This window comes from Neltuma alba, unplaced genomic scaffold (assembly GCF_004799145.2).
Source record: "Neltuma alba isolate B1F8T4 unplaced genomic scaffold, ASM479914v2 tig00001775_pilon, whole genome shotgun sequence".
Taxonomy (NCBI): domain Eukaryota; kingdom Viridiplantae; phylum Streptophyta; class Magnoliopsida; order Fabales; family Fabaceae; genus Neltuma; species Neltuma alba.
This window is the reverse complement of record NW_021632607.1, coordinates 80,639-104,252: the sequence shown is the minus strand read 5'-3', so window position 1 is coordinate 104,252 and position 23,614 is coordinate 80,639. Positions and strand designations below refer to the sequence as shown.

At 35.8% G+C, this 23,614-nt stretch overlaps 3 protein-coding genes across 5 annotated transcripts; 1 reads left to right on the top strand and 2 right to left on the bottom strand.

Moving 5' to 3' along the window:
- Positions 1-287: 287 nt before the first annotated feature.
- On the bottom strand, positions 288-9,574 carry LOC114711280 (dolichyl-diphosphooligosaccharide--protein glycosyltransferase subunit STT3A). The gene is made up of 23 exons (XM_028895654.1): positions 9,424-9,574; positions 8,858-8,920; positions 8,469-8,524; positions 8,281-8,352; positions 8,040-8,145; positions 7,914-7,964; positions 7,273-7,368; positions 7,022-7,081; positions 6,827-6,940; positions 6,283-6,369; positions 5,841-5,944; positions 5,657-5,752; positions 5,232-5,352; positions 5,063-5,143; positions 4,842-4,973; positions 4,511-4,738; positions 3,972-4,115; positions 2,421-2,607; positions 2,248-2,345; positions 2,006-2,085; positions 1,830-1,917; positions 657-743; positions 288-540 (listed from the first exon to the last, which is right to left on the bottom strand). The coding sequence occupies exons 1-23, from the start codon at positions 9,538-9,540 to the stop codon at positions 484-486; spliced, it is 2,325 nt and encodes a 774-aa protein (XP_028751487.1). The 5' UTR covers positions 9,541-9,574; the 3' UTR covers positions 288-483.
- On the top strand, positions 3,285-14,521 carry LOC114711288 (SNW/SKI-interacting protein A-like). 2 transcript variants are annotated; one of them, XM_028895672.1, is made up of 2 exons: positions 3,285-3,295; positions 12,770-14,521. In XM_028895672.1, the coding sequence occupies exon 2, from the start codon at positions 12,854-12,856 to the stop codon at positions 14,234-14,236; it is 1,383 nt and encodes a 460-aa protein (XP_028751505.1). In that variant the 5' UTR covers positions 3,285-3,295; positions 12,770-12,853; the 3' UTR covers positions 14,237-14,521. The 2 variants fall into 2 exon arrangements, with proteins under 2 accessions (XP_028751505.1, XP_028751498.1); XM_028895665.1 differs by lacking the exon at positions 3,285-3,295 and adding an exon at positions 11,633-11,830 and having other exon boundaries at positions 12,397-14,521.
- A 2,269-nt stretch (positions 14,522-16,790) lies between these two features.
- Positions 16,791-20,216, bottom strand: LOC114711312 (protein phosphatase 1 regulatory inhibitor subunit PPP1R7 homolog). 2 transcript variants are annotated; one of them, XM_028895700.1, is made up of 7 exons: positions 19,855-20,216; positions 18,799-19,029; positions 18,454-18,600; positions 18,078-18,220; positions 17,884-17,998; positions 17,049-17,201; positions 16,791-16,949 (listed from the first exon to the last, which is right to left on the bottom strand). In XM_028895700.1, exons 1-6 carry the CDS (start codon positions 20,152-20,154, stop codon positions 17,121-17,123), a joined length of 1,017 nt encoding a protein of 338 aa, XP_028751533.1. In that variant the 5' UTR covers positions 20,155-20,216; the 3' UTR covers positions 16,791-16,949; positions 17,049-17,120. The 2 variants fall into 2 exon arrangements, with proteins under 2 accessions (XP_028751533.1, XP_028751525.1); XM_028895692.1 differs by having other exon boundaries at positions 17,054-17,201; positions 19,855-20,215.
- Between the last annotated feature and the right edge of the window lie 3,398 nt (positions 20,217-23,614).

Below are 23,614 nucleotides of genomic sequence, written 5' to 3'. Positions count from 1 at the left end.
TTTTTTTTTTTTTTTTTCTAATTTTCAATATCCCATGTAGCTATACATTCCACAAAAATCCGGATCAGAGAAGGCTACGATCGGTTCAGTTGCATTAATATTTGACGATATTTATATCTTTATGGTTTTTATTACGTAATAACTTGTTTTCTTAAACAATAAAGTAGTTATATTTATTTTATTCACATCTTTTCTTTTCTTTTTACAATTTTATTTATATACTTGACAAACCAACTAATTTCATGTGCAGAAAATGATATTTGCAATCATGGGGATTTTTTTTTTTAACCTGAATCATGGGGATTAATAATACAGGCAACGAGTTGTTAGATAATTTAGTGGAATTGATGTGTTTTCAAAATCTTTTGAAGCACTCAATGACTATATTGCCGACAAAATCTTTTCATTTCCTTGTACATGCATACAGAATACTGGCTAATGAATATGTTCACCTATTGATAAAAAAGAAATGGAAAAGAACTACTAAAATGGATTCCTTCTTGATCCTCTTCTTTTTGAACCAGTAGACAAGTTTGCTTTCTGCCAAATAGGGGAAGGGGTGTCAAAAGAACAGTTATGGCTAGCCGAATGATTTAAGATGAAATATAAAAAAATGAAGATAGAATTTAAGGCAAAGAAAGAACCATATAGCATACCGATTTTGACTTTTTCTTTCCTCGAATTCTGTTCTTTGGAGGTTTTAACTTGTATATCCGAACCATCCAATGATGAGTTGTGAAAACCTGAATGCATGGACAAGACAAACGTCCAGTGATAATTAAAAGGTGCGAGGTAAACAATATATTAAACTAATATAATAACAGAAACTAGGATGCAACACTTAACCACAGAGATAAACAGGTAGAATGGTCAATCTTTATTAGTTTGATGAACATTCCAATACGCGGGTCTATACTGGTTAACTGGCAAGGAACTAAGCTAAGCATGCACGGCGTGTTTCTAGAAGCTATCAGGGTCCACAATGGATGAATAGTAACATGAAGCGATAAAGCAACTTTGGTAGGGTAGCATATCTTAAAGCAAAGATGAGGATCCAGGGATGGACACGTGGATACATGGAGAGATCAAATTAACATGCTAAACGGAAAAATATATGCATGTCTGGTTTTGTAACAGAAATACGAACGAGTAATTTACTTAGCAACAAGAAAGTAAGAAAGAATGAAGGAGCAATCTGAGGAAGAATACTAAGGGAGGCTTCAGGGCTAAAGATATCCATATATAAGCAAGCATGCAAGACGCGGACCAGAGGGCAATTAATATTTAGGCAGGTAATCCAGATTGATGAAGGTGTAAGAGTTCATTTTAATACAAATTGTCCTGCAGGACCAGGTCTTGCATAAAATAATGAACTGAATGAAAAATTATACCATGTAACCCTACCATCAAGAGAGGGTGGGGAGTTATTTTAGATTCTTAATTAATTCAGCATCTAATTAAAAATAATCACATGAAGAACCATAAACATGTCCAGAGTATCATGTAAGTCTAAAGCAGGGACTAGTTGCTGTTCGCAGACCCTAATGGAGTTACCAGAATATTTGAGATGAAGATGCATTACACTAACATCTTTTAAGATCTGCTGAAACTAAAATGACCTTTCTTATCATGTATATTTTGCCCTCGCTTTACTACAGAAGGTAAATGTCAAAGGAAGATTGAAAGTTGGGCGTGGTGTGAATTCAGCAACCACCATAGAGGGCATGGAAATCCAAAGGCTAGAATAGAACTCTATTGTCTGCCCTAACTCTGATCCACTATTTTGGTCAGAAAAAAACACTACACGTCAAATAAGCAGTTCATCTTACCTCTTCAAAATGGGCAAGTTTGAAATATTTCTTTCCAATCTCTGTCTGCCTTACTCTGTCAAAGCCTTTACCATCCGTTTCAACAAATCTGTCGCAAAAAATGACCAGGGGAAGTTAAGTCACCTAAACAAATGAATATAGAATATTTATGAACAATCAAATCCCGCACAACAAACCTGAAATATGAAAGTTTATACATGAGGCAATTTAGCATTGTTGGTGTGGCCATAGAATCAATCCGATATTGACCATCCCTCTAAAGATTAAAAAAAGGAAGGAAAGAAAAGAAAAGAATAATAATTACCAACCACCACACATTAGAAGCAATCACAAAAGGCAGCTAGATTAACATCAAGTTTCCTAAATAATATATTTAGTCTTGACAAAAGAACCTATGTTGTCTCACAGTGGAACTTACCAAGTAATCTGGCTCCTTTATGTGAGGGAATACACCCCCTCCAATACGAACCATCCACAGGAACTTGTTAATATCATCGCTAGGATAGCCAACCAATCCTAAAAATGAAAGTTAACAAATCAGAACAAGATGATTTGACTAAGATAATATCAACAAAGAGAAACGATGTCAACCTCCAAAGACAACAAGAACATATTTCACATCCAATGACTGGAATATTTCCCAAGCTGCCTTCTCTGGAGAAGACATGGCAGTACCAACGGTGGCAATATGGGTGTTATTCCAGGTATTGTTGTCAACAATGACAGTTCGGTTGGCCATGGCTGTTGTTTGGTATCCATAGTCCCACCAAGAGGCCACCTACAAAAAATTTTAAATAAGCATCAATATTTCTTAACATTGACAAGCAATAGATGTTTGTTAGCCAAAAATTCATTTTGTTTTGGAGCCAAGAGTGGAAGGGAAGCTGAAAGTAGGCAAATTGCCTTTAGAGGGTTATCACTTGTTAATATGAAACGCTAGTTAATGCACTCCCTCCATTCCTTTTTATAAGATCTCCTATAGGAGCTTTGCATGTTTCAAAATATAGTACTCCTCCAGTCCTTAATATAAGACCCATTTAACTAATTTGATTAGATTAAGGAAGTTAGGTAAGTTAGTTAATTATAAGAAATATGACACATTTTTCCTAAAACACCACAATTATCTTTCTTAATACCTCATCTTCCTCTTTTACTTGATTATGGTTGAGAGAGTGTCTATGGGGGTAATTTAGAGAAAATTGATAAATATGATAAATGGGTCTTATATTTAGGACCAAAACCAACTCAAGAATTGGGTCCTATATTAAGGACCGGAGGAGTATCTTTTATGAAAAGCAATGAAGCATTTATTACATCCTTCCGAAAATGTCTTTCATAATTAAGGTTTGCAGCAATACTAATTGTAGAGAGAGAAAATTCTAGTGAAAAGAAAACAGAGTAGTTTTGGAACATCACACTAAATTTAGAAAAAATCAAGACGCTCAACTAATCTTAATCAACTGTGAGTTGGTTAACTAGATCTTATAAAACGTAACAGAGGGAGTAGCATAAATTCAGATATGATAACAACTCAGCAGACACCAATATCCAACGATAAAAAGTGGGAGACGAAATTCTTCCATTCGTTTCTTTTTTAAAAAAAAAAAAAATTAAAAACTGAATGTGCTCTTCAAAATATAGTAGATTAAGTCCTAAATAAAAAAAGGGACTTCACAGTCATTTAGCCAAAATCGACATAATTAACAATCAAATTTTGAAAAGAACAGTGATCACAGGACCCAAAGAATACGTGAGAGGCAAATGATGCCCTGAGAGTCTACTATATGAAATATGAAATAATCAAATTTTCATTCGCATTCTACATTACATATCAAATATTGAAAAAGAATCGTCATCATCAGTGCACCTCAATGGTACGCTAAAACCAAATCAAAAGCTAAGGCAAATTTTTTAAAGGATTCCAAAGCATAAGCACAATTTCAGTAATCATTACATTGGAATTCGAGCAAGCCTAAAATCCTTAATATATTCCAAACTAAACTTTTTAAAGAGGGGGGGGGGGGGAAAGAGCCAGCCTAGTTATGTGAATTATTAAAGGAAAAGGGAGACAACTTTTTCAAAATGTTGAAGTCATACACTATCACAAGATCTAGAAAATAAAGGAAATGGCATGAAACTCACTTTATCATCTACATCTGTATTATGACTCAGCCAAGCATACGCCTCTCTAAAATCATCAAATACGTGAAGGCCATCATCAGAATGTGATGTTAAAACAATAGAAGGGGCTGAATAAGCTTCTGCTGCCGCCCATACACAATGAACCTACAAGCAAGATCAACGCAGTGACGTCACTTCAGATACAAAACATCATCTAAGAAAAGAGAGCAATAAGGGATTCACTAAAATAGGACATCAATCACATTCCTGTGAGTAACCAACAAAGCCTCACAATATTTAACGACAAAGAAACTTGTGATTTGTGCAGAATTAACCCTATTGAAAAGTGACAGGATAAAATATATTAATTGGATAAAAAGGAAGAAACATCTTGTAAATTCCTGGTGAGAGAAATAACCACTTGTTCGAATCAGATACAAATACATGGTTCACAATTGGTAGGTAGTCTGAAGAATGTTATGGTTCAAACCTACCATACGTCTATCAAAATATTGTATGCCTTCAAATACATAATGTAGAGAAAGGGAGAATTAAATTACCACATAGAAGGCACCAAGCAACACAAGCAAGAAAATTGCGATGATGGATGCATATAGAGGTAAAACCAAAAGCCTCTTAACTTGTGGCTTGCTAAGAGGCTTTTCCACAGGTTCCTTTTCCTTCTTCTTGTTCTTTTTTGAGCCCCGTTCCTTTGATATATCGTCACTTTTTTCAGTTTTGCTCACGTTGTCTGATTCTACAGTGCTGTCAAGACTAGCATTCCCAGCCTTAATTATTAAAAGCACAATGGGGAAAAGTCAAAGTCATCAAGTGAATCGAAGAAGTTAAAGCAGGACTGAATCAAGTGATGAATCAAGAACAAATCCTTACATGAACATGAGAATGACCTGGATGGTGCGGTAACTGAAACTTAATAGATCGTGTGAAAATGTCAAAAGCTTCAGAAAGGGCAATCCCAGACATGATGCATGCTGCTGGTGCTAGTACAAGCATCAGGCGGACCTGATTTTGACAATAGAATGATTATTTCAACAAGATTAACAGGAGAAAAACAATGTATGATGAGAATGCAGCCTCGAAATAACTCTTACCATGACTCCGGAAAAATATACTGCTGTCACTATATAAAGTACCGCAAAAGAACTAGCATCAGATAGCGGTGAAAAGCAAGCCTGCAACAGGTAGGCAACCAGATAAAATATTTCATAAAACAAAATTAAAAGAGATACAGCACCTTTTCTACAGAAAATCAAAACTTACAATAATGCCAGCTGGAACTAAGAATGCCAAGACATTGATGTCCATGAAGTAAGAAGGCCAGGTAGGAGGTTGATGCTCACTAACACTAGCAATGATAGGAATATATTTGCTTGCATATGTACTGTCACAATGCAAACAAGTTTAAAGCCTGAAAGCTGATTCACAACCCCACGATTCAAAGTTGGAAAAACATAAACTGATGAATCAAGAAATTCTTCTGGGATGCTTGGTGAAAGTTTTATAATGAGAATGAAATTCAGATAGCAACAAAAACCTCAAATGGAAACTTGCTTTTTAAATGAAGTAAATGGGTGCAGAACACCATGCTATACCGCAAAAATGACTTGCTCTTATTAAATAGTCATTTTGTTGAAGTATTGTAACATGAATAAACAAATAAAACAGGTGGTGAATGGGGCACTAACGGGTCTAGTAGACTTAAACTTCGTCCACTCCATCCCTTTGTAGGGCTTGAAGCCACCAGTGCTACAAGTATTGCTATTACTGCACAACATACTGCCCTGCAAAATAATTTAAGTCCAAGCAGGGGGATTAGTAATCCTTTTTAAGTTTTGAACAGTTGACTAAACCATAGAAATGAATGCTCACAAGCCAACAGATACAACAAGAGTTACAGCTACTCTGAACATCTTTGGGGAGAGTATTCCTTTAATGTAGTATACAAGAGCAACCACATGGATGATAATGAAAACCTGCAGAAGAAAAACCAGCAATATGAAAATAAAGTTTAATGTAGAAAACAAGCGATAAAGTGGAGGCAAAAAGTTTTCAAAATGGAATTTGATTTCTACGTAATTGCAATCAAATTGGTTCAATCAAGCTCAAGCAACTGCAGAATCAGCATAAAATCATAAGCAAGAGGGGAAACATTCTTGCTTGCTTGTTATTTTCCAAAGTTACAGGAATAAACTGCAAATTTCTACAAACATTACAAAAATAGGAATAATGGCAGCAAGAAAGTGATTATTGTAAATGTTTAAGCCTATAATCAGCCTTAAATGTTCTGATCTCATGAGTAGGGGGAACTCACCAGAAATGATGCAAAATGTTCTGATGTCATTATAGCATTAAATCCAACAACAGGCACTAAGGAGGCCAACAGTGTGCCTAAAACAACCTGAATAGAGAAAATTGTTCAAGTGAGCCAGAAACATGCGAAGCTGGATCAGAAAAACTTCCTAAATATACAAATAATGTCCAGTCTGTGAATACCTATGGACATCTAATTGCAATTTAAAACATGTCCATGAGAGGCGGCAGAATTACCTATGTTGCACATTGAGGGAAAAAAAATCACAACAGCATTATTGAATGCATATCATGCTATAATTCACATTTATCTTTTAACAGGTGCAGTGTAAAATTCAGATGTGAAACATCATTCGGCGAAAATCTGTCACACATTTTTAACTATCCCAAATCTGCATTTAATACTAAAAAGTAGCACCTTATTTTTCCACTGCAAGCCAAACCATAAAAGTATAAAGCATTCTCAACATTGGGAGTTTAAAAAGCCTAACCAATTCCTCAAGATTTAGCATTAATTATAACCAAAAATTGCAATAGATACTTACAAGAGGCGCATATGCAATATACAGGCGAGACGAATAACGACCAGTTATAATGCACAAGAGCACATGCATTGGTATAAGGTTAATAATAAAAGTGTATCCTCCCCATGAGCAAACCTGAAAGACATAAAAGGCAGGTAGCAATTCTTAAAATGAATAAGCATCGATAATTAGATAACAGAAACATACAAAGCTTACCATGTAAAAGTATGCTATGGCATTCAAAGTGGCATAGAAGAGGGACCCTGTATTTAATGTCTGAAAGACATGTAAGTCAAGTCAGTAACTTGGTAGAGAAGAAAAGGTACATAAGTGACAAGTTGTGCAGAATATAATAGTATTCAACGAGTGATCGATGGTGATATATCACATAATCAAGTCAGAAAGTAAATTTTTAAGCAAAAGCAAAGCTCTTTAGAATGAAGTTTTAAGATTTAAAAGATAACAACCTTTACATAGAGATAGAAAGTGAATATTAAAGCAAATATGGCGACAGCTTCATTATCATAACTTCCAGCAACAGATCGAGATATGTATGAGGGGACCTGCAAACACATAATTACCAAGAATATTCCATAACAATGTTATAAAGAGAAGAATAATCCATTACATACATAAAGGCGGTTTGAGAGCATCAAGCAAAAGCAAATTAAAAAAGCATCGACCAGATATATACATATAATGCTTGTAATCTATTATCAACTGAACGTCCACAAACATAATTGTCATTCTAACATATCCACTGTTTATTAGCATTCAATGTAAGAATGATAAACTATTAAATCAAAACCACATCCTTTGTCACTCTGAAGCCTTTGTCTCATTGCAATTCCATCATCCAAGATAGTCAAGCTTTAATGAGTGATACAGGGATATGGGACACGGATCAGTATATGGCAAAACTAAGACAAGGTATAGGAGATATGTAGCCATATTTGCAAAGCAATACTAAAACATCATCAAATAGCCTTCTACTTGAACAACAGAAAGGGTTGAAAAATAAAAATACGTGTTATCATTAATTCCATCAAATGTTTGGGAAAATTTCAATGATGAAAATCTCATTGCCACAATCAGTTAAGAAATTCACCATAGCCAAAAGCACTGCTGCTGTCAGTCCAGCCCCAGGACCCTTAACCTCCTGCAATAAAGGGCAGCTGCACTAAATTAGCAAATACATTAAAAACTGAAATGCATAATTTATGCATGAACCCACCTTAGTCAGCAGATATGTTGCCCATGAAGCAAAAGCTGAAAATATAGGAGCAGTAAATACACAGACTGTCTCCACTGAGAGAGGGATATTTAAAGAATTCAGTATCCTGATACCAGAAGGAAATAGAAAAAATATATTAATCACCTTTAAATAATTTTGAAATGATTGCCTCCAAAATATCAGCAACCCAGCCATCAATAGGAAAATTAAGCATCCTAAAATGCATTTTTCAAATACTTACCACCATAAGGTACCAGCTGTCAGGGTCAAACCAGGATAGACGGTTCCACCAATTACACGACCAAGAGGATACCTTAAGAATAAAGGATATCACAAAAGTTTAGTCTACAAACAATGGGCAACATTGTAGCTACAATGAATACATTAATCAATAAAGAAAGTGTTTCGGTCCGTACTCCAGTTTCTTACCAAGTTCGGTCATCAAACCAGTTCCAGAAATCATATATCCCCTTCTTTGTGAGATACTGAAACCAACAAAAGTGCCTGTCATGTTCTGTGCGTTAACCTAGTGAATCAATGTAAGAACTAGACTCTTCCTAAAATTAAACCGGAAATCAACTATTTAGGTCTTTGTTAGAGAGATAATAAAAACAACAAACATCTCTGTTATTATATATTCATGATATTGCTTTACCAAAAATAAATTTCACATGCATTAATGAGAACTTTCAAGTTTCTAAAGCAATTAACCAGCAACTAAGAAGGTTAAAGGAAATCCACTACAACATCAACATGAGAGATGCCTCCAAAGAATATGAGCTATCGGGTACGAAACAGCTCCAATTAATGAGGCTAACCTGAGTGACCCTGTAATTGAAATAAGGATCGAATTCGTGAATAACGCTCTCGTACTTTATGACCTGGATATTAGTGCAATGAAATTGTCATGGACGGTAAGAACAGCTATGACTCACAAGTGATAATATATAGCCAATAGCCTACATTGATGCTTAATAACGAAATTAAGAAATTGAAATATTAAAAAAGAAAAAAGAAAAAAGAACCCTTCGAACTCAAAATTCCCAGAATAACGAACTTAATAAGAAGATAATTGTCTTCAGAACAAGATGACGAATGAACATGACCCGGCAAGTCAAACGAACTTTCGAAATAGTAGACCAATGTAAGTGGCATTCTGCTGACTTTAGTTTTCACCTCTTTCTCATTAGTCCGAAATGATACATGCGCACTGTAATTAGTGTTTTACGAATCTGCTGGTTATATACATACGATGAATAGCTAGAATTAAAAACTCATTCCTTCGATTAAATTCGAAGGCAGGAAACCTCAAAAAAAAAACAAAATATTTCATATAGAAGTAGATTGTCAGATCTAGGGAACAAAACATAAAGTGTTGACTAACAGAGAAAAGTCGGATCGAGAACGCCAAAACACCGATCAGGATCAGAATGAAAAACGAAAGGACATTCCCAAAAGCATTCCTGATAGAGGTACCGTTGGAAGCATCGGCGGTCGCCATTGACGACCAACTTGAGCTCGAAGAGGAGACGGGAGAGGGGGGAAGAAGGTAGTAGGAGTACGTCCCGTGAGACTGTGATCCCGGGTTTTTGACAGACGACGAAATCTGGGCCGAAAATAATTAAAATAAAGGCCCAAAACAGTAAGTTCATTCCGTCATCTGCTCCGATCCAACCCGTGTGTGCAGCCACTCCAAACACTACTAGTATTAAATTGATAACAGCCGATGTGGCTTGTGACTTGCGAGAACCAATTCATTGTGATTTGTGATTTAAGACCTTAAATTTGTATGATTACTGACTAGGATCAAAGTTCTTATTTTAAGTTTTTTTTGCCGGAAAAAGGTTCTTTTCATAACTTGAGTTAACATGGTCTCTTATTTATTCTTACATAAATACCTAAGGCCCGTTTGGTACGCTGGAATTGGAGCAGGTGGATATGGAAATAGAATTCAATTCCATCACAAAGTTTGTTTGGTACAAAAAGAAGGCATGGAAATGGGCTCCATGTGGAAGCCAAATTGATGGAATTGGCTTCCATCACATAACTGATGGAATTGTAAACAATTCCATGGAATTCTCCTTTTACCCCTTTCTATCATCTCCTTCTGCAAAACATTCACCCTCCTTGTTTTTGCTGGTGAATGATGATGGCGGCAGCCACCTTCGGCAACGGCAACGGCAGCCACCTTCGGCGACGGCGACGGCGACGGCGGCCAGATGCAAGCAACGCCTACTTTCTCCCTTCAAGCTTCTGCCATGATGATGGTTAACGATCCGGTGGCTTTGATCTTGTCTGCCGCCACCCTCATCTCCTTCCCTCACGCTTGATGGCTTCACTCGGTGGTGTAAAAGTTTCTAGATCTCTACATAATCCAGGACTAGAAACTTATTAAAGCCTTCGACTTTTTCTTTCAGTGTCTTAAATCTACCTCCTTTCAATTTGCATCTAACTACTTGCCGGCGAAGATGAGCCTCAAGTTTTTCACGAAGATTTGCTTATTAAGAACCAAATATTTTGGTTCTATTTTTGCATATTCAATCCAATAGATTCTATGGTCATAGGAGCCTTTTGCTTTTGATGCATAAGGAATATAGAGGCGCCTTTCAACTTCTTCTTCCATTCGAATATTAGCATTTTTTTTTGTTCCATTTTATTTCAGATTTGGTTCTCAACTGATTGTGGTGGCTAACGGCGGCGTTAGCGGCTGGGGTTGAAGTTGAGGTGGGTTGTTGTACTGTTAGGTCCTTAAGATTGAAAAATATATCAAGGGCAGTATAGTCTTTTAATACAAAAGGTACTCATTTTAATTAAAAAATTATATATCATTTCCATGACATACCAAACACACTTTTAAACCTCATTTCCATCTCCATTTCCATTTCCATCAAAACTAATTCCAACGTACCAAACGGGCCCTTTATTGCTAGGCTGTGTTTTTATAAGCACCTTTTGAACGTAGAAATATATCCTAATTTTAGTAAGTCTTGAGGACTCAACTCACTTAGGTTTTTTTCTTCATAAAAATTTATTCCATAGGGGGATACTAACAATCACCAAAGCATTTTTTTTTTTCTCTTTTCCAATTTATCTTGCATAGTTTATGCTTTATAGATGATCTTATACAATCTGTTTTTAATATCAACTCTAAGAATAAAATTATGGTGATATGGGATGAAAATAAAGGAATGACAGAAAATATAGTAGGCTGGATTGCTAAACTATCTTTTATGTAAAAGTAATACAATGACTGATACTGATCAATAATTATTAATAATAGATATATCAGAATAATTTTACTTTCATAAAGTTTAATTTAATATTATCAATAACTTTAAATAATTTTGAATTTATTCTATAATAAATTAAAATTCTAAATGCAATAAATAAAAAAATTAACTTTGAAATTGAATAATTACTTTTTCAATAATTACTAGTTTGAATTCTTAATATGAATTTTCATTTTCAATTTGAGTCTATTATTTGGTTAAAAAAAAAAAAAAAGAAGTTTTGGCACATAGTCCCATTTTCTATACTTGTAAGGGCTATCTCAGTCTTTTGCCGTGTCCTATTACGAACATTAGTCCTCATCTTGGCTCCCGGGAGAAACTTTCCCTCTGACGGAAGTAAAACGCGCATCGAGCGCTACCGCCGCCTATAATTATCTTGCTCTCCCCTTTTGATTCCCTAGCCAGAACGCTCCGTCATCCTGAATCCAGCAGAGCTTTCGTTGCTTTACCCTGTTTGTTTTCGTTGTTCGATCATCTCCGCCGAATCTCCGTTCGAATCAGGTTAGGGTTTCCAGTTCTTCCTGCTTTGGATCTATGGGGAGGGCTTCGCCCTTTTGCTCCTTTGTTATTTTTTATTTGTCAAACTCTTTATCTCTGGGCCCACTCCGTTGATCAAATTTTCGGGGTGGCGATCTATGTTATGTCGGTGTTTCTGGATTTCGACCTTTCTTGTTCTGCTCGTAAGAAAAACAAAAATATCTACACTTTAATTCATGATTTGGGATGTTTAGATATTATGACAGTAACAGTAGTACATGTGAAGATCCAAACTGTTAGACTGAGTGGATGAGTCTGAGATCAGTGACTGCTGATCTTTTTTTGGGAGAAAAAAGATCTTCAAGAAGGCCTTTAATCATTTGTCTTTAGGACTCAAGCAACTTTCTTTATGCGTGGATATCTTCTCTAGAGAAACAAATTATTAGAGTCCTATTCCTTTGTACATATGATCTTACTTTTGCTGTCTACCTGAGTAAGATTGTCATACTTTGATATTTTTTTATATTTCCTTTATTTATTTAATTTGGTGTTTACAGCAATTCATTATAATGTAATTCGGTTCAATCCAGGTCCTTATTTCCCCTAGGGCGCGAAATACTTATCATTATGGCGGCCTTGAAAGACCTTCTTCCCCCAGCGAAATCAACATCAACCTCATATTATGACCACAGTAGTGATCCATGGTTCAAGCAGAGATTTAGCACATCTGAGGCTGAGAAATCCACAGTAATTCAGCATAAGCCTGTCCCTCCATATTTAAAGCGTGCAGGTTTTGTTCCTAGAAAGGTAGAGGATTTCGGGGATGGGGGAGCATTTCCTGAGATCCACATTGCGCAGTACCCCCTTGACATGGGGAGGGATAAATCATCAAAACCGGGGTCAAAGATTCTTCCTGTGACAGTTGATGCCCATGGAAATGTAGCTTACGATGCAATAGTCAAGCAGAATGAAAATGCTAAAAAAATTGTATATTCACAACAGAAAGACCTGGTACCAAAATTCTTGAAGAATGATGAAGAAGATGATATGGATGATGAGGAGAAGGAAAAGGAGATTGAAGAAACGACACAGGAAACAAAAGCTGCACTTGAGAAGATAGTTAATGTGAGATTGAGTGCTGCACAGCCAAAGAATGTGCCCAAACAGTCATCTGATGCAAAGTTTATCAAGTATAAGCCTTCGCAACAATCTGGAGCATTCAATTCTGGGGCAAAGGAAAGGATTATTAGGATGGTTGAGATGCCTGTGGATCCACTTGAGCCTCCCAAGTTTAAGCATAAGCGAGTTCCAAAAGCTTCTGGCTCTCCCCCTGTGCCAGTGATGCATTCACCTCCTAGGCCTGTCACTGTGAAAGATCAACAAGATTGGAAGATACCCCCTTGTATTTCAAATTGGAAGAATCCTAAAGGTTACACAATTCCTCTTGACAAGCGTCTTGCGGCTGATGGGAGAGGCCTTCAAGATGTTCAGATTAATGATAATTTTGCAAAGCTTTCAGAAGCATTGTATGTTGCAGAGCAGAAGGCTAGAGAAGCAGTTGCTATGAGGTCCAAGGTTCAGAAAGAGATGCTTTTGAAGGAGAAGGAACGGAAAGAGCAGGAGCTGAGGGCTTTGGCTCAGAAAGCACGCTCAGAGAGAACTGGTGTGGCACCTCCAGCTGCTGTTGCCATTCCTTCTGAAAAGAGCAGCATGGAAGATGCTGATATGAGAGTTGATTATGAGCATTCACGGGAAAGGGAGAAGAGTTACCCCAAGGAGACAAGGGAGGAAAGGGAGGAACGACTGCAACGGGAAAAAATTCGTGAGGAACGGCGACGAGAGAGAGAAAGAGAGAGAAGATTAGAGGCTAAGGATGCAGCAATGGGGAAGAAAAGCAAGATTACAAGAGATAGGGATCGTGATATTAGTGAGAAAGTTGCTCTCGGCATGGCTTCTACAAAGGCAGGGACAGAAGTTATGTATGATGAAAGGCTATTCAACCAGGATAAAGGAATATCTTCTGGGTTTGCCACTGATGATCAGTATAATGTTTATGAGTCTGGCTTGTTTACTGCTCAGCCAACCCTCTCAACCTTGTACAGGCCGAAGAAAGATGTGGATTCTGATGCTTATGGAGGTGCGGATGAGCAACTGGAGAAGATTATGAAGACTGATCGCTTTAAACCTGATAAAGGATTTGCCGGTACTTCTGAAAGGACAGGTCCAAGGGATAGGCCGGTTGAATTTGAAAATGAAGAAGCTGATCCATTTGGTCTGGATCAGTTCTTGACAGAAGTGAAGAAGGGTAAGAAAGCCATGGAAAAAGTGGGTAGTGGAGGAACTATGAGAGCAAGTGGCGGTTCTTCAATGCGTGATGGTCATGAGGGAGGTTCTGGTAGGACTCGTATTGGATTTGAAAGAGGGCATTGATTGGTCTGTTGCTATTCATTTCACAGTTCTCTCTTCTCATGCAAACTTTGTCTCCAGAGGTTTCCATCATGGTGGCTTATTGGATGAAAACCGGTTGTGGTTGGATATCCTGTGCGCTGTTTACAACTCAGCTTTGTTTTTGACGCCTACTAGTAATCGAAATGAACTAGTCTTTTTGTATCTTGTTTGTAAACTATTTAACTGCTACAGCAGAGGACTTAATTTACTGCCCACTTAGAACGAATGGAATGAGTCTTGTTATTTTATTTCCCTGGAATCATGTTTCTAAATGTTGTCCTTGTATTTTTTGTATGCTGCTGGAGTGGCAGGTCTTGGGGAATTGGAAGTTTTAAACCCTCCATAATCTATAATTCTTTATCTGTAAATATATAAATTCGAAGAATTTCCAAAAATCACCAGTGTGCATGTACGATATGCCTTTGAATTGGAGCGAGGGTGCTTTTGCAGGGTATTTAGGATTTTTGTCATGTTATCTGTTCTCGTACCTGTGCCTGGGTTTCATAAATTTGAGTTTCTTATTAACCTTGTTGGATTAAGTGATGGAAAATGATAAATTGATAATATCACCGTGGGACAGGCCATTGAATAAAAACAAGTTGGTTGAAGGGGTAAACAGCTTTTTTTTATAAGATAGAGAATACAAGTTTGAATTTTGAAAAATGTTCTTGTGAGTAGAGGTGAAAAGTTTTTGTGCTCCAAGTCTCGAAGAGAAAAACCATTAATCAAATGAAAAAAACAAAAACAAAAACAATCACCTCACTGCATATCTACTAATGATCCTTTTGGATGGAAAGAAAACTGATGATGATGAAGAAAAAATATGAAAAAAAAAAAAAAGAAAAAAATGGGTAAATCCTAAGGGAAAATGACAAATAAAGAAATGGTTTCTTTATGTGTCATTTTCTCAAATCCTAAATTATTTCATATTATAATTTTCAAAAAATTTCTATGTAAAAATGTCAAAAAACATACGTTGTCATATTTGTATATTTTAAAATCAAATAGTTTTGTATCTTAAAATTATATTTTTCATCCTTGTATATATTTCAAAATCTGGAAAAAATATTTTTTAATATTTGCGGAGGTGACTTTTATAGTTGGATTGCTTGAATGAGAAGATTGCGAGAAACTCGACTCATCAAGGCAAGATGACCAGATGGCGAGATGACTAGGTTCATTTTTTTTTTTGTTACGATTTTCCTCTCACACAAGGTAAAGGGTGTTACATTTTTTATCCAGTTGGGGTGAGACTAAGCTTATTTTAAATTAGTTATACGGGCTTTCTCACACAAGGAGACGTGCATTGCATTTTTCACGCAACCGGGCATGATCTCCAAAAGCATTTTTGTATTCAAAATGATTCAACCTTGAGGCATCACACATAAGTAGCCGTAGTCCCTTTCTTTGTGTCTATTTAAAAGCCAAAAGCCCTTCTACTATAACCATTGCTTATTAGTTTTGTTATTAATTATTAAAATGTATACATACACTTGTAAATTTCTGTATAAACTCTTATAACATAAATTAGAATTTGTAAATTTTCAAGTGAACACTTGCTATTTTGTTATGATTAGTGGTTGAAAAGGGAAAATTTGACGAAAAGAACCTAAAAATTATAAAATTCCAAATCATGATTGTTTCTAGAAATTTCTAATTTGAGATTTAGTAATTTCTAAATTCTTTTTGTGGGATTTTACCTTGTCAAAATGCATATGTACACTTATAAACTCACCGATGAAATATGAACAATTGTTATTTTGCTACATGTGCACTTAGAAATATAACACGATAGGCCATTATACTATATCCTTCTTAGTATACTGAATATAAAGGGCGTTTCTTTAAAGGAAAAATTACACTCAGGTCCCACAGAACACAATTAATATCAAAAAGGTCCATCGAAATCACGAAATGATTCTGAAGTCCCCAGGGACCTGTGTGTAATTAATTTTAATTGTAAAATTACGTAGTTACCCCTGTTAATTTGAACCTATTTACAACCTCAACAGTGACTGTTAACAACCCAAGAAGAGGTGGTTAACAACCTCAACAACGCCCCTGGTATTCCACAGAGTGAGTTGTCATGAGCACTGCCGAGGTTGTCAATCACGTCTTCTCGGGTTGTTAACAGCCACTGTTGAGATTGTAAACGAATTGCTGCAATAAAATTAAAACCTATTTACAACATTAACAGTGGCTGTTAACAACCCGAGAAGAGGTGGTTAACAATCTCAGTAACGCTCCTGGCATTCCACAGAGTGAGTTGCCATGAACACTGCCGAGGTTGTCAATCATGTCTTCTCGGGTTGTTAATAACCACTGTTGAGATTGTAAACGAATTGTTGCAATAAAATTAACAGGAGTAAGTAGGTAATTTCACAATTAGAATTAATTACACACAGGTCCCTGGGGACTTCAGAATCATTTCTCGATTTCGTGGGACCTTTCTGATATTAATTGTGCTCTGTGGGACCTGAGTATAATTTTCCCTTCTTTAAAAACCAAGTTCTCCATTTGTGAGAAAGTACCAAAATAAAATGGAATGTGATATGCAAGGCAATAAATATAACAGCTAAAAACGTAGTTGTCACAGCAGGAACTGATGGTCAGGCCACATGAATGCCTAAGGATTTTACAGCCCCTTCTTCTCATCAGGTAGACAGTTTCAAATAAAAAATCTTTCAACTCAAACCTGCACACATAGAAGACTTTTTTGTGAACGCTTCTTGATGTCCAATCCAATACATTAATACTAGGATAAAATAAACATGCAAATATTTTTTTCTAGCACCTCACCCAAGGATATGACAAGCCAAAGCTTCAAAAGCTATTAATTTTCATAAAAGCTTAAGCTATGACCCTTCTAACAAAATACATTGGAATCAATCTGCTGGATGTTGGGGAAGGTTTGCCTTAAAACGCCAAGATACTCGGGAGACTTAGCCTGAAAGAGCAGTATAGGATTAAATTAGTAGTTCATAAAGAAACATGAATGAACATTTAAAACTCAAGGAAAATGGTGAAAACACCCGTTTATTTTGAAACTACTATAACCACAAATCACAAACCTACACAACCAAAATGTTAAATCACTCAGCTAAATAGTTCACAATTTTATAATTAGGAACCAATAATTTAAAAATCCATAACTATCTCCCTATTTTTATAGGCATGACTGATACATCTTTAAAATTATTCATGATAGCACAGATTCGCCCCATTGGTAAATTTTGAGAGCACACTGATGAAGGCTTAACAAAAAGAATCTAATCACAAATTTTCAAAATTATATAAAGTAAAACTTTAGGTACTGATACTGTAATTTAACCTATCAAAAACTCGAAGCTCCAACTTTATTCAAGAATTACAAACACTTCACTCATACAACCAAAAAACTAAATTTTAGTTTGATCCAGAAAAATATTATAGTTCAACACTTATTTTCCATCCATACTACATGCTCATCAAATTCTTTGACAATCTCAAATAATAGTTAACCCTAACAAGAGGTATGATAAATAGAAAATAAAACTCAATACATTGGTGATCAAAACATATAACCCATCTCAAGAGATGTCAATTAGATAAAAGTACACAAAATTAGTAAAGCTCACAGATGACCATACACATGGATTGTTTTCCAGGTAGACAGTGGTAAGCTTCTCTCTTGAACCAGCAACAGCTTCAGCAATTCCCTCAAGTGATTCTATCTGATTGTCATTAAGCCATAGATCTTCTAGTCTATCAACAAAAAGCACAGAAATTAACAACAAAAGGCCATAAATGATCAATATGGAGTTAAAAGGAAGAGTATACATACTGTGTTAGGTTCTGTACATCATCCACTGATGTTAGCTTATTTGATGATATATCTAAAACACGAAGGTTGACTAAAGATGACAGGCCTTCCATTTTTGAGATGCCATTGTGGCTCAAGTATAGTTCTTCTAGAGCTACACAACTCTGCATTCAGGGAGGGAAAGGGAAAAAAAATTGCAATTATCTTTACTAAAGTCTACTAATGGATTGAATATGTAGAAAATCTTTGTCCTCCTAATTCCAAGGAGTTTTGATGAATAAATATAATTTGACAGGATAAGACATAACCCATAATAGGGCTTTCATTGATTTTTTTAATATTTTCCCTCAAATATCCTGTACAAAACTTAGAGGGAAAACAATATTGAACTAAATACCTCAAATCCTGTCATTGAGGTCAGGCGATTGCTTTGCAAGCTGATTTTCTTGATGCATGTGAGCCCGCACAAGTTTACAGCTTTAATTCGATTACGTCCAAGCCAAAGCTCCTGAAGACTTGTCAAGTTCTGCAAATTCTCCATTACCTGAATCAGGAATGCAAATAAATCAGAACTCAGGCCAGGCTACATTAGAAACTATAGCGAGCAAAGTCACTGCCCACTTTTCCACAGGGCACACAATCATGCTCCTACCCAGTATATCATGCATGCCAGCACAAAAGTGGTATCTGTCTCAAATAATCCTATATGATAGATTCTCCTACAACAAACCATATTACTCACCCGTAATTTGTTAGAGCCAAGCTCAAGAATCTGCAATTCAAGAAAGTGATCGATCTCCTCCATCTTCATCACCTCATTCTTAGATACATAGAGCTCTTTCAATATGTTGGTGACCCGGCACAATCCAGTCAGTGAAGTAATTTCATTAAAAGAAACATCAAAAACCAATAGTTTCTCAAATATGCTGGCATCAGGAATTTTTTTTAATTGATTATCACGTAGCACCAGCTCCTGCATAAATACCGGTTTGTCATCAGCTTAGATATAGAAACAGGGTAATCATAACCAATGACAAGAACAATTGTACATGAGAAAGAAGCATATCTGACCGGCATTCTACACAGATTACCAACTACTTTGTGGCTTATAAATTAAAGCAACTATATGTAAAATCCATCCGAAGTTATTTAACAAGGTCTGGAAACTTCCTTTTCCTCTTTCGTTCCGATTATGAAGATTCAATGTTTGGAGGTAATAGATTTCCATAGAGATTAAAATTTTAAAGCAACTAATAGAGTATGAAGAATACGAAAGAACTAACTAACTCCTTAACTCACTCCCATCATCTGAAATTGGTAGGAGCACAAACATAAACATTTTCAAGGAAAATATCTATCTCACTTAAGACGTCAAATTCCATTAGAAATGTTCTCCGAATCATTCTGCATCGTCATGACTTTTTTGGGGGTTATGTTAGGATGGAGAGGAGAAGGGAAGGTTTTCTGTAACCTTTCTCTTGTTTAGGAATAGTAAATAAAGAGGGTAGAATAAACCTTCCAAGATCCTTCAAAGTTCTCCCTGCTTTACAATTTTAAGTTCCTCTCATTAGGAAAATTTTGAAAGAAAGTTGAAAAGGTTCTCATCGAAGCTCAATTTTCTAGCAACCGAAGATCAAATTCACAGCATCGCGCCCACCTAAGCCTCAAAAAAAAAAAAAAAGGGATATTCATGCTCGATGTTTCTCTTTGGAAACGCATAGAGAACACAAGGACCGATTTTCCCATGCCTTTGCAGCAAGCCAAAAGCAATGGGAGGCAAAAGCATAACTTGAATTACCTCAAGACCGGCAATGTCGTGCCAGGTAGAAAGGGGCTCAACGGCAGCATCAGTGAGAAGGTTCTGACGAAGAGAAAGCTTCTTGAGGTTAGAGAGGTGGGCTATGCGAGGGTCCAAGGCGGATAAGCGATTGGTGGTCAGGTCCAATTCGGTGAGGTAGGGAGGCAAGTCGACGGAGTCGAGGTCGTGAAGTTGACAGCTGGTGAGATCAAGGAGGGTGGAAGAAGGATCGTCCTCAACCTCAGCCGGATCCTCAACGTTGGGATCACAAGCCGCAGGAGATTGGGCTCCATCGTTCATCTTTGAAGCTGAAGATCGATGGTTGCAGAAGGATGCAATACCCCGCTCGATTATGATGGGGATGGGAGCAATTGTCTGGAGGCTGCAGAATTTGCAAGTGCTCGGAAGTATAATTAGTAAATACGTCATCGTTGCGGGGCTAAAACGGTAAACGGGTAAAGTGATTGATTATTATTCTTTCTTCTTTTTTTTAAGTAATTTGCATGTATAAAAATGTTTCTGGTAATAATTATTTAAACACTCTCACTTTATCAAAACTATTTTTTATAAAATTTATTCTTCATAAAATCTGTTCTTCAAACCATTGTTTAATTTTATCCAAATACCACCTCTATCATGTTATATGTCTATGGAGAATCTGTGTAAAAACAGAATTTTAAGTCTTTTTATAGTATTTTTTATTTTTAAGTATTTATATTTATTATTTTTTTCAAATCAATTTTCTCTACTTACAAATTAGCATATAATTTAATGATAACATAAATATTTTAGAGAGACTTTGTAAACATATGTTATAATTAAGTAATTTAATAACTTTTTTAATCTTTTTAAATTATATATACTTTGATCATAAAGTCAGGATCTAAATTCAAATAAAAAATAGTAGCCAGTTAAATTAAAGTAAAACACTGTTGATGAAAGGCTCATACAGAACATCATTCCCCCACTATTAATTTCTGACTACTGATTATTCTTCCCACCAACGGGGAAGCAGAAAAAGGGGACATTAAAAACTAAAAAGACAATCATTCTCAAGGAACACAAGACACACTGGGAGGATATCCACGACACGGTAGAAACGAGAGACGTGATTGTAGAAACGAGAGACGTGAGCCTTCCTGGGATGTAGAATTGGGGCTTTCAGTCAGAGTCCGACAGCAGAATCATCGGAACTTGGCTGTTATGGTTGTGGAAGGGACGAACGCTGTTGGGCGCTGGCCTGCCAGATGGTCCTTTCTTGCTTTCACGGATGCGCAGTGCAGTACTGGTGATACCCCGGTTTCCTACCCTCTTACGTTTTCCATGGGAATCATCTTCCACCTGATGATCATCAACACTAAACGGGGTTATATATTCAGGCATGCACAAGTCACTCGTACGTATTCATTGACGACGACGAAGAAGAAGTGCATGGTTAGTTATACCTTGTCGTCGAGGGGATCAGCAGGTTCATTGAGATCGATTTCAGGACGGGGCTGTTGGATTCGGTGGAGGATTTGATAGAGTTCAGCGGTGAACCTGGAGAACCAGGAGGAGCTGTAGGATTCAAATCCTACCATGGAATCAGCTTTCCTTTTAAACTCCTTGGCTTCATCGCTCATACCTAGTCGCTCCAGGTACTCACGCACACACTTGTTCAGATGGACAACCTCACTCCTCTTGGAAGCCATGACGCCAAGGCTGACCGGAAGAAAGCAACAAGGGAACTGGATGTTCAGTCCTCTGGCTACCAGATAGCTCCTTGCGGGACTGCAGGCAATATATAGGCGGGAGCCGGTGCCCCCGGGTGTGGAAAAAAGTCCTGGTCCAAGGGAGTGAGTTTATGTCTTAAGGGCCACTATCATGTTATTTTGGGTCACTATCATCTTATTAACATGATATTAATAAGATGATAGTGACCCAAAATAACATGATAGTGGCCCTTAAGACATAAACTCACTCCCTTGGATTGCTTGGTTGGACTAGGACAAAATTTTATTTTCATCTAAAAAAATTATTTGTAAGTAAACAGATATTCCCGTTTTACGTAATAAAATTCAATGTCAAAAAAAGCCATATAAATTAAGTAATGAATCCTATTTAATAAAAGGTTTTTAAAAATATACTACTTCTAATTTTTAATATAAAAGCTAGTTAGAGATTCAATTTAATTCTAAATATAAGATCTCAATTCACTTTGTCTCTAATATTTATTCATTTTACTCTCAAGTAATTCTTATAATAACTGCATATATTAAAGATAATTCAAATACACATAATTAATAACGATATTTTAAAAAAGATAATATCTATTTATTATAAATAACTAATTTTTTTAATATTAAAAAATTAGATAATTAGCTTATATATCAAGAACCATATGTAGTAGCTAAAATTCTCAATGAAAAAAATGAGATTTATACTTATCTTTTAATGAATCATAACATCTCATATTGTATTGACCTAACATATCAATTTCTTTCAACTTCTATTTTTTCTTTCAAAATTTTACGTTAACTTAATTTTTATAATCTTGATAAATCTGATTTCATATGGATAACAATTAATTTTGACTAATTTAGTTAAACATTAGTTTATTATTATAAGGATTATTTAGGATAAAATTGATAAATATTGAAGACAAAATAAATGGAGGTTTTATATTTGAAACCAAAATTGAATCTCTAGCCAGCCCTCATGTTAAGGGTTGGAGGTAGTATATTTTTCAAAAAATTTGGAGGAAACCTAGATCAAGTTTCTTCAAGTTTTCCAATCATATGTTCTTTTTTATTTTGTGTAAATTTATGATTAAATGCTATTAAATGCTAATAATTTTGAAACATGACATATGGTTATATATGATTAGAAATTTGACATAATTAATATAAAAAAATTGATATAAATATTGTTCAAAAAATTTTATTTTATGGGATTCATTTCTTGGTTTATATGGCTTTTTTTCAATGGAGAATTTTATTAGGTAAAACAGGAATCTTTGTTTATTTACAAATAATTTTTTTAGATGAAAATAAAATTTTGCTGATGATTGACAATCACCGCATCAAAGGATCAAAGACATGGGACTGGACTCGTCCTTTTCCTTAATTCAGGAGTGAGGACGTGGACCTTAGGGCACATCGCTTCTGCTGCGTTTGATAAAATATTCCAAACGCATTGTCGTTTATCCGCAGCGGATGGTAACGTCAGCGAAGGGTAGCTGAGCCCCTCGTTTGATGAAGGCCACGAATATTGGGTGAGTTGGATGGTTCTGTTATACTTTTCTGATCCTACTTATAAATTATTTTTATATTTTATATAGATTAAAAAAAATTTTAAACTCTATTAACTCTCTTTTAAAATTTGATAATTTTTCAATTTTATCACTGTTTAATATACATTATTCCTCATATAAATAAAACCAACACAATAATAAATGAATGGTAAAATTATAGATCCATACAGAAATTTTTTTTCAATACTCTATAAATAAGATTAAAAAATGTATTTTCTTTTTACCCTATAAATAGGACTAGAAGAGTAAGCTTGGGGGCAGTAATACTCATGCTAAGTGACGGAATTGCCCTCCAAACTTGGGTTTTTGTGCCAAAATGTGAATTTGATCCCTTGCGGACGTGGATTTGGTCGGATTGTGATGTTGATGGAATTTGGGCATCCGCAACATTAATGTCACAGTACTAGTTTGTGAAGAAAATTACATCCAGAAGCTAGAACAATGTGGTATCTAGCTAATTATTTTTCT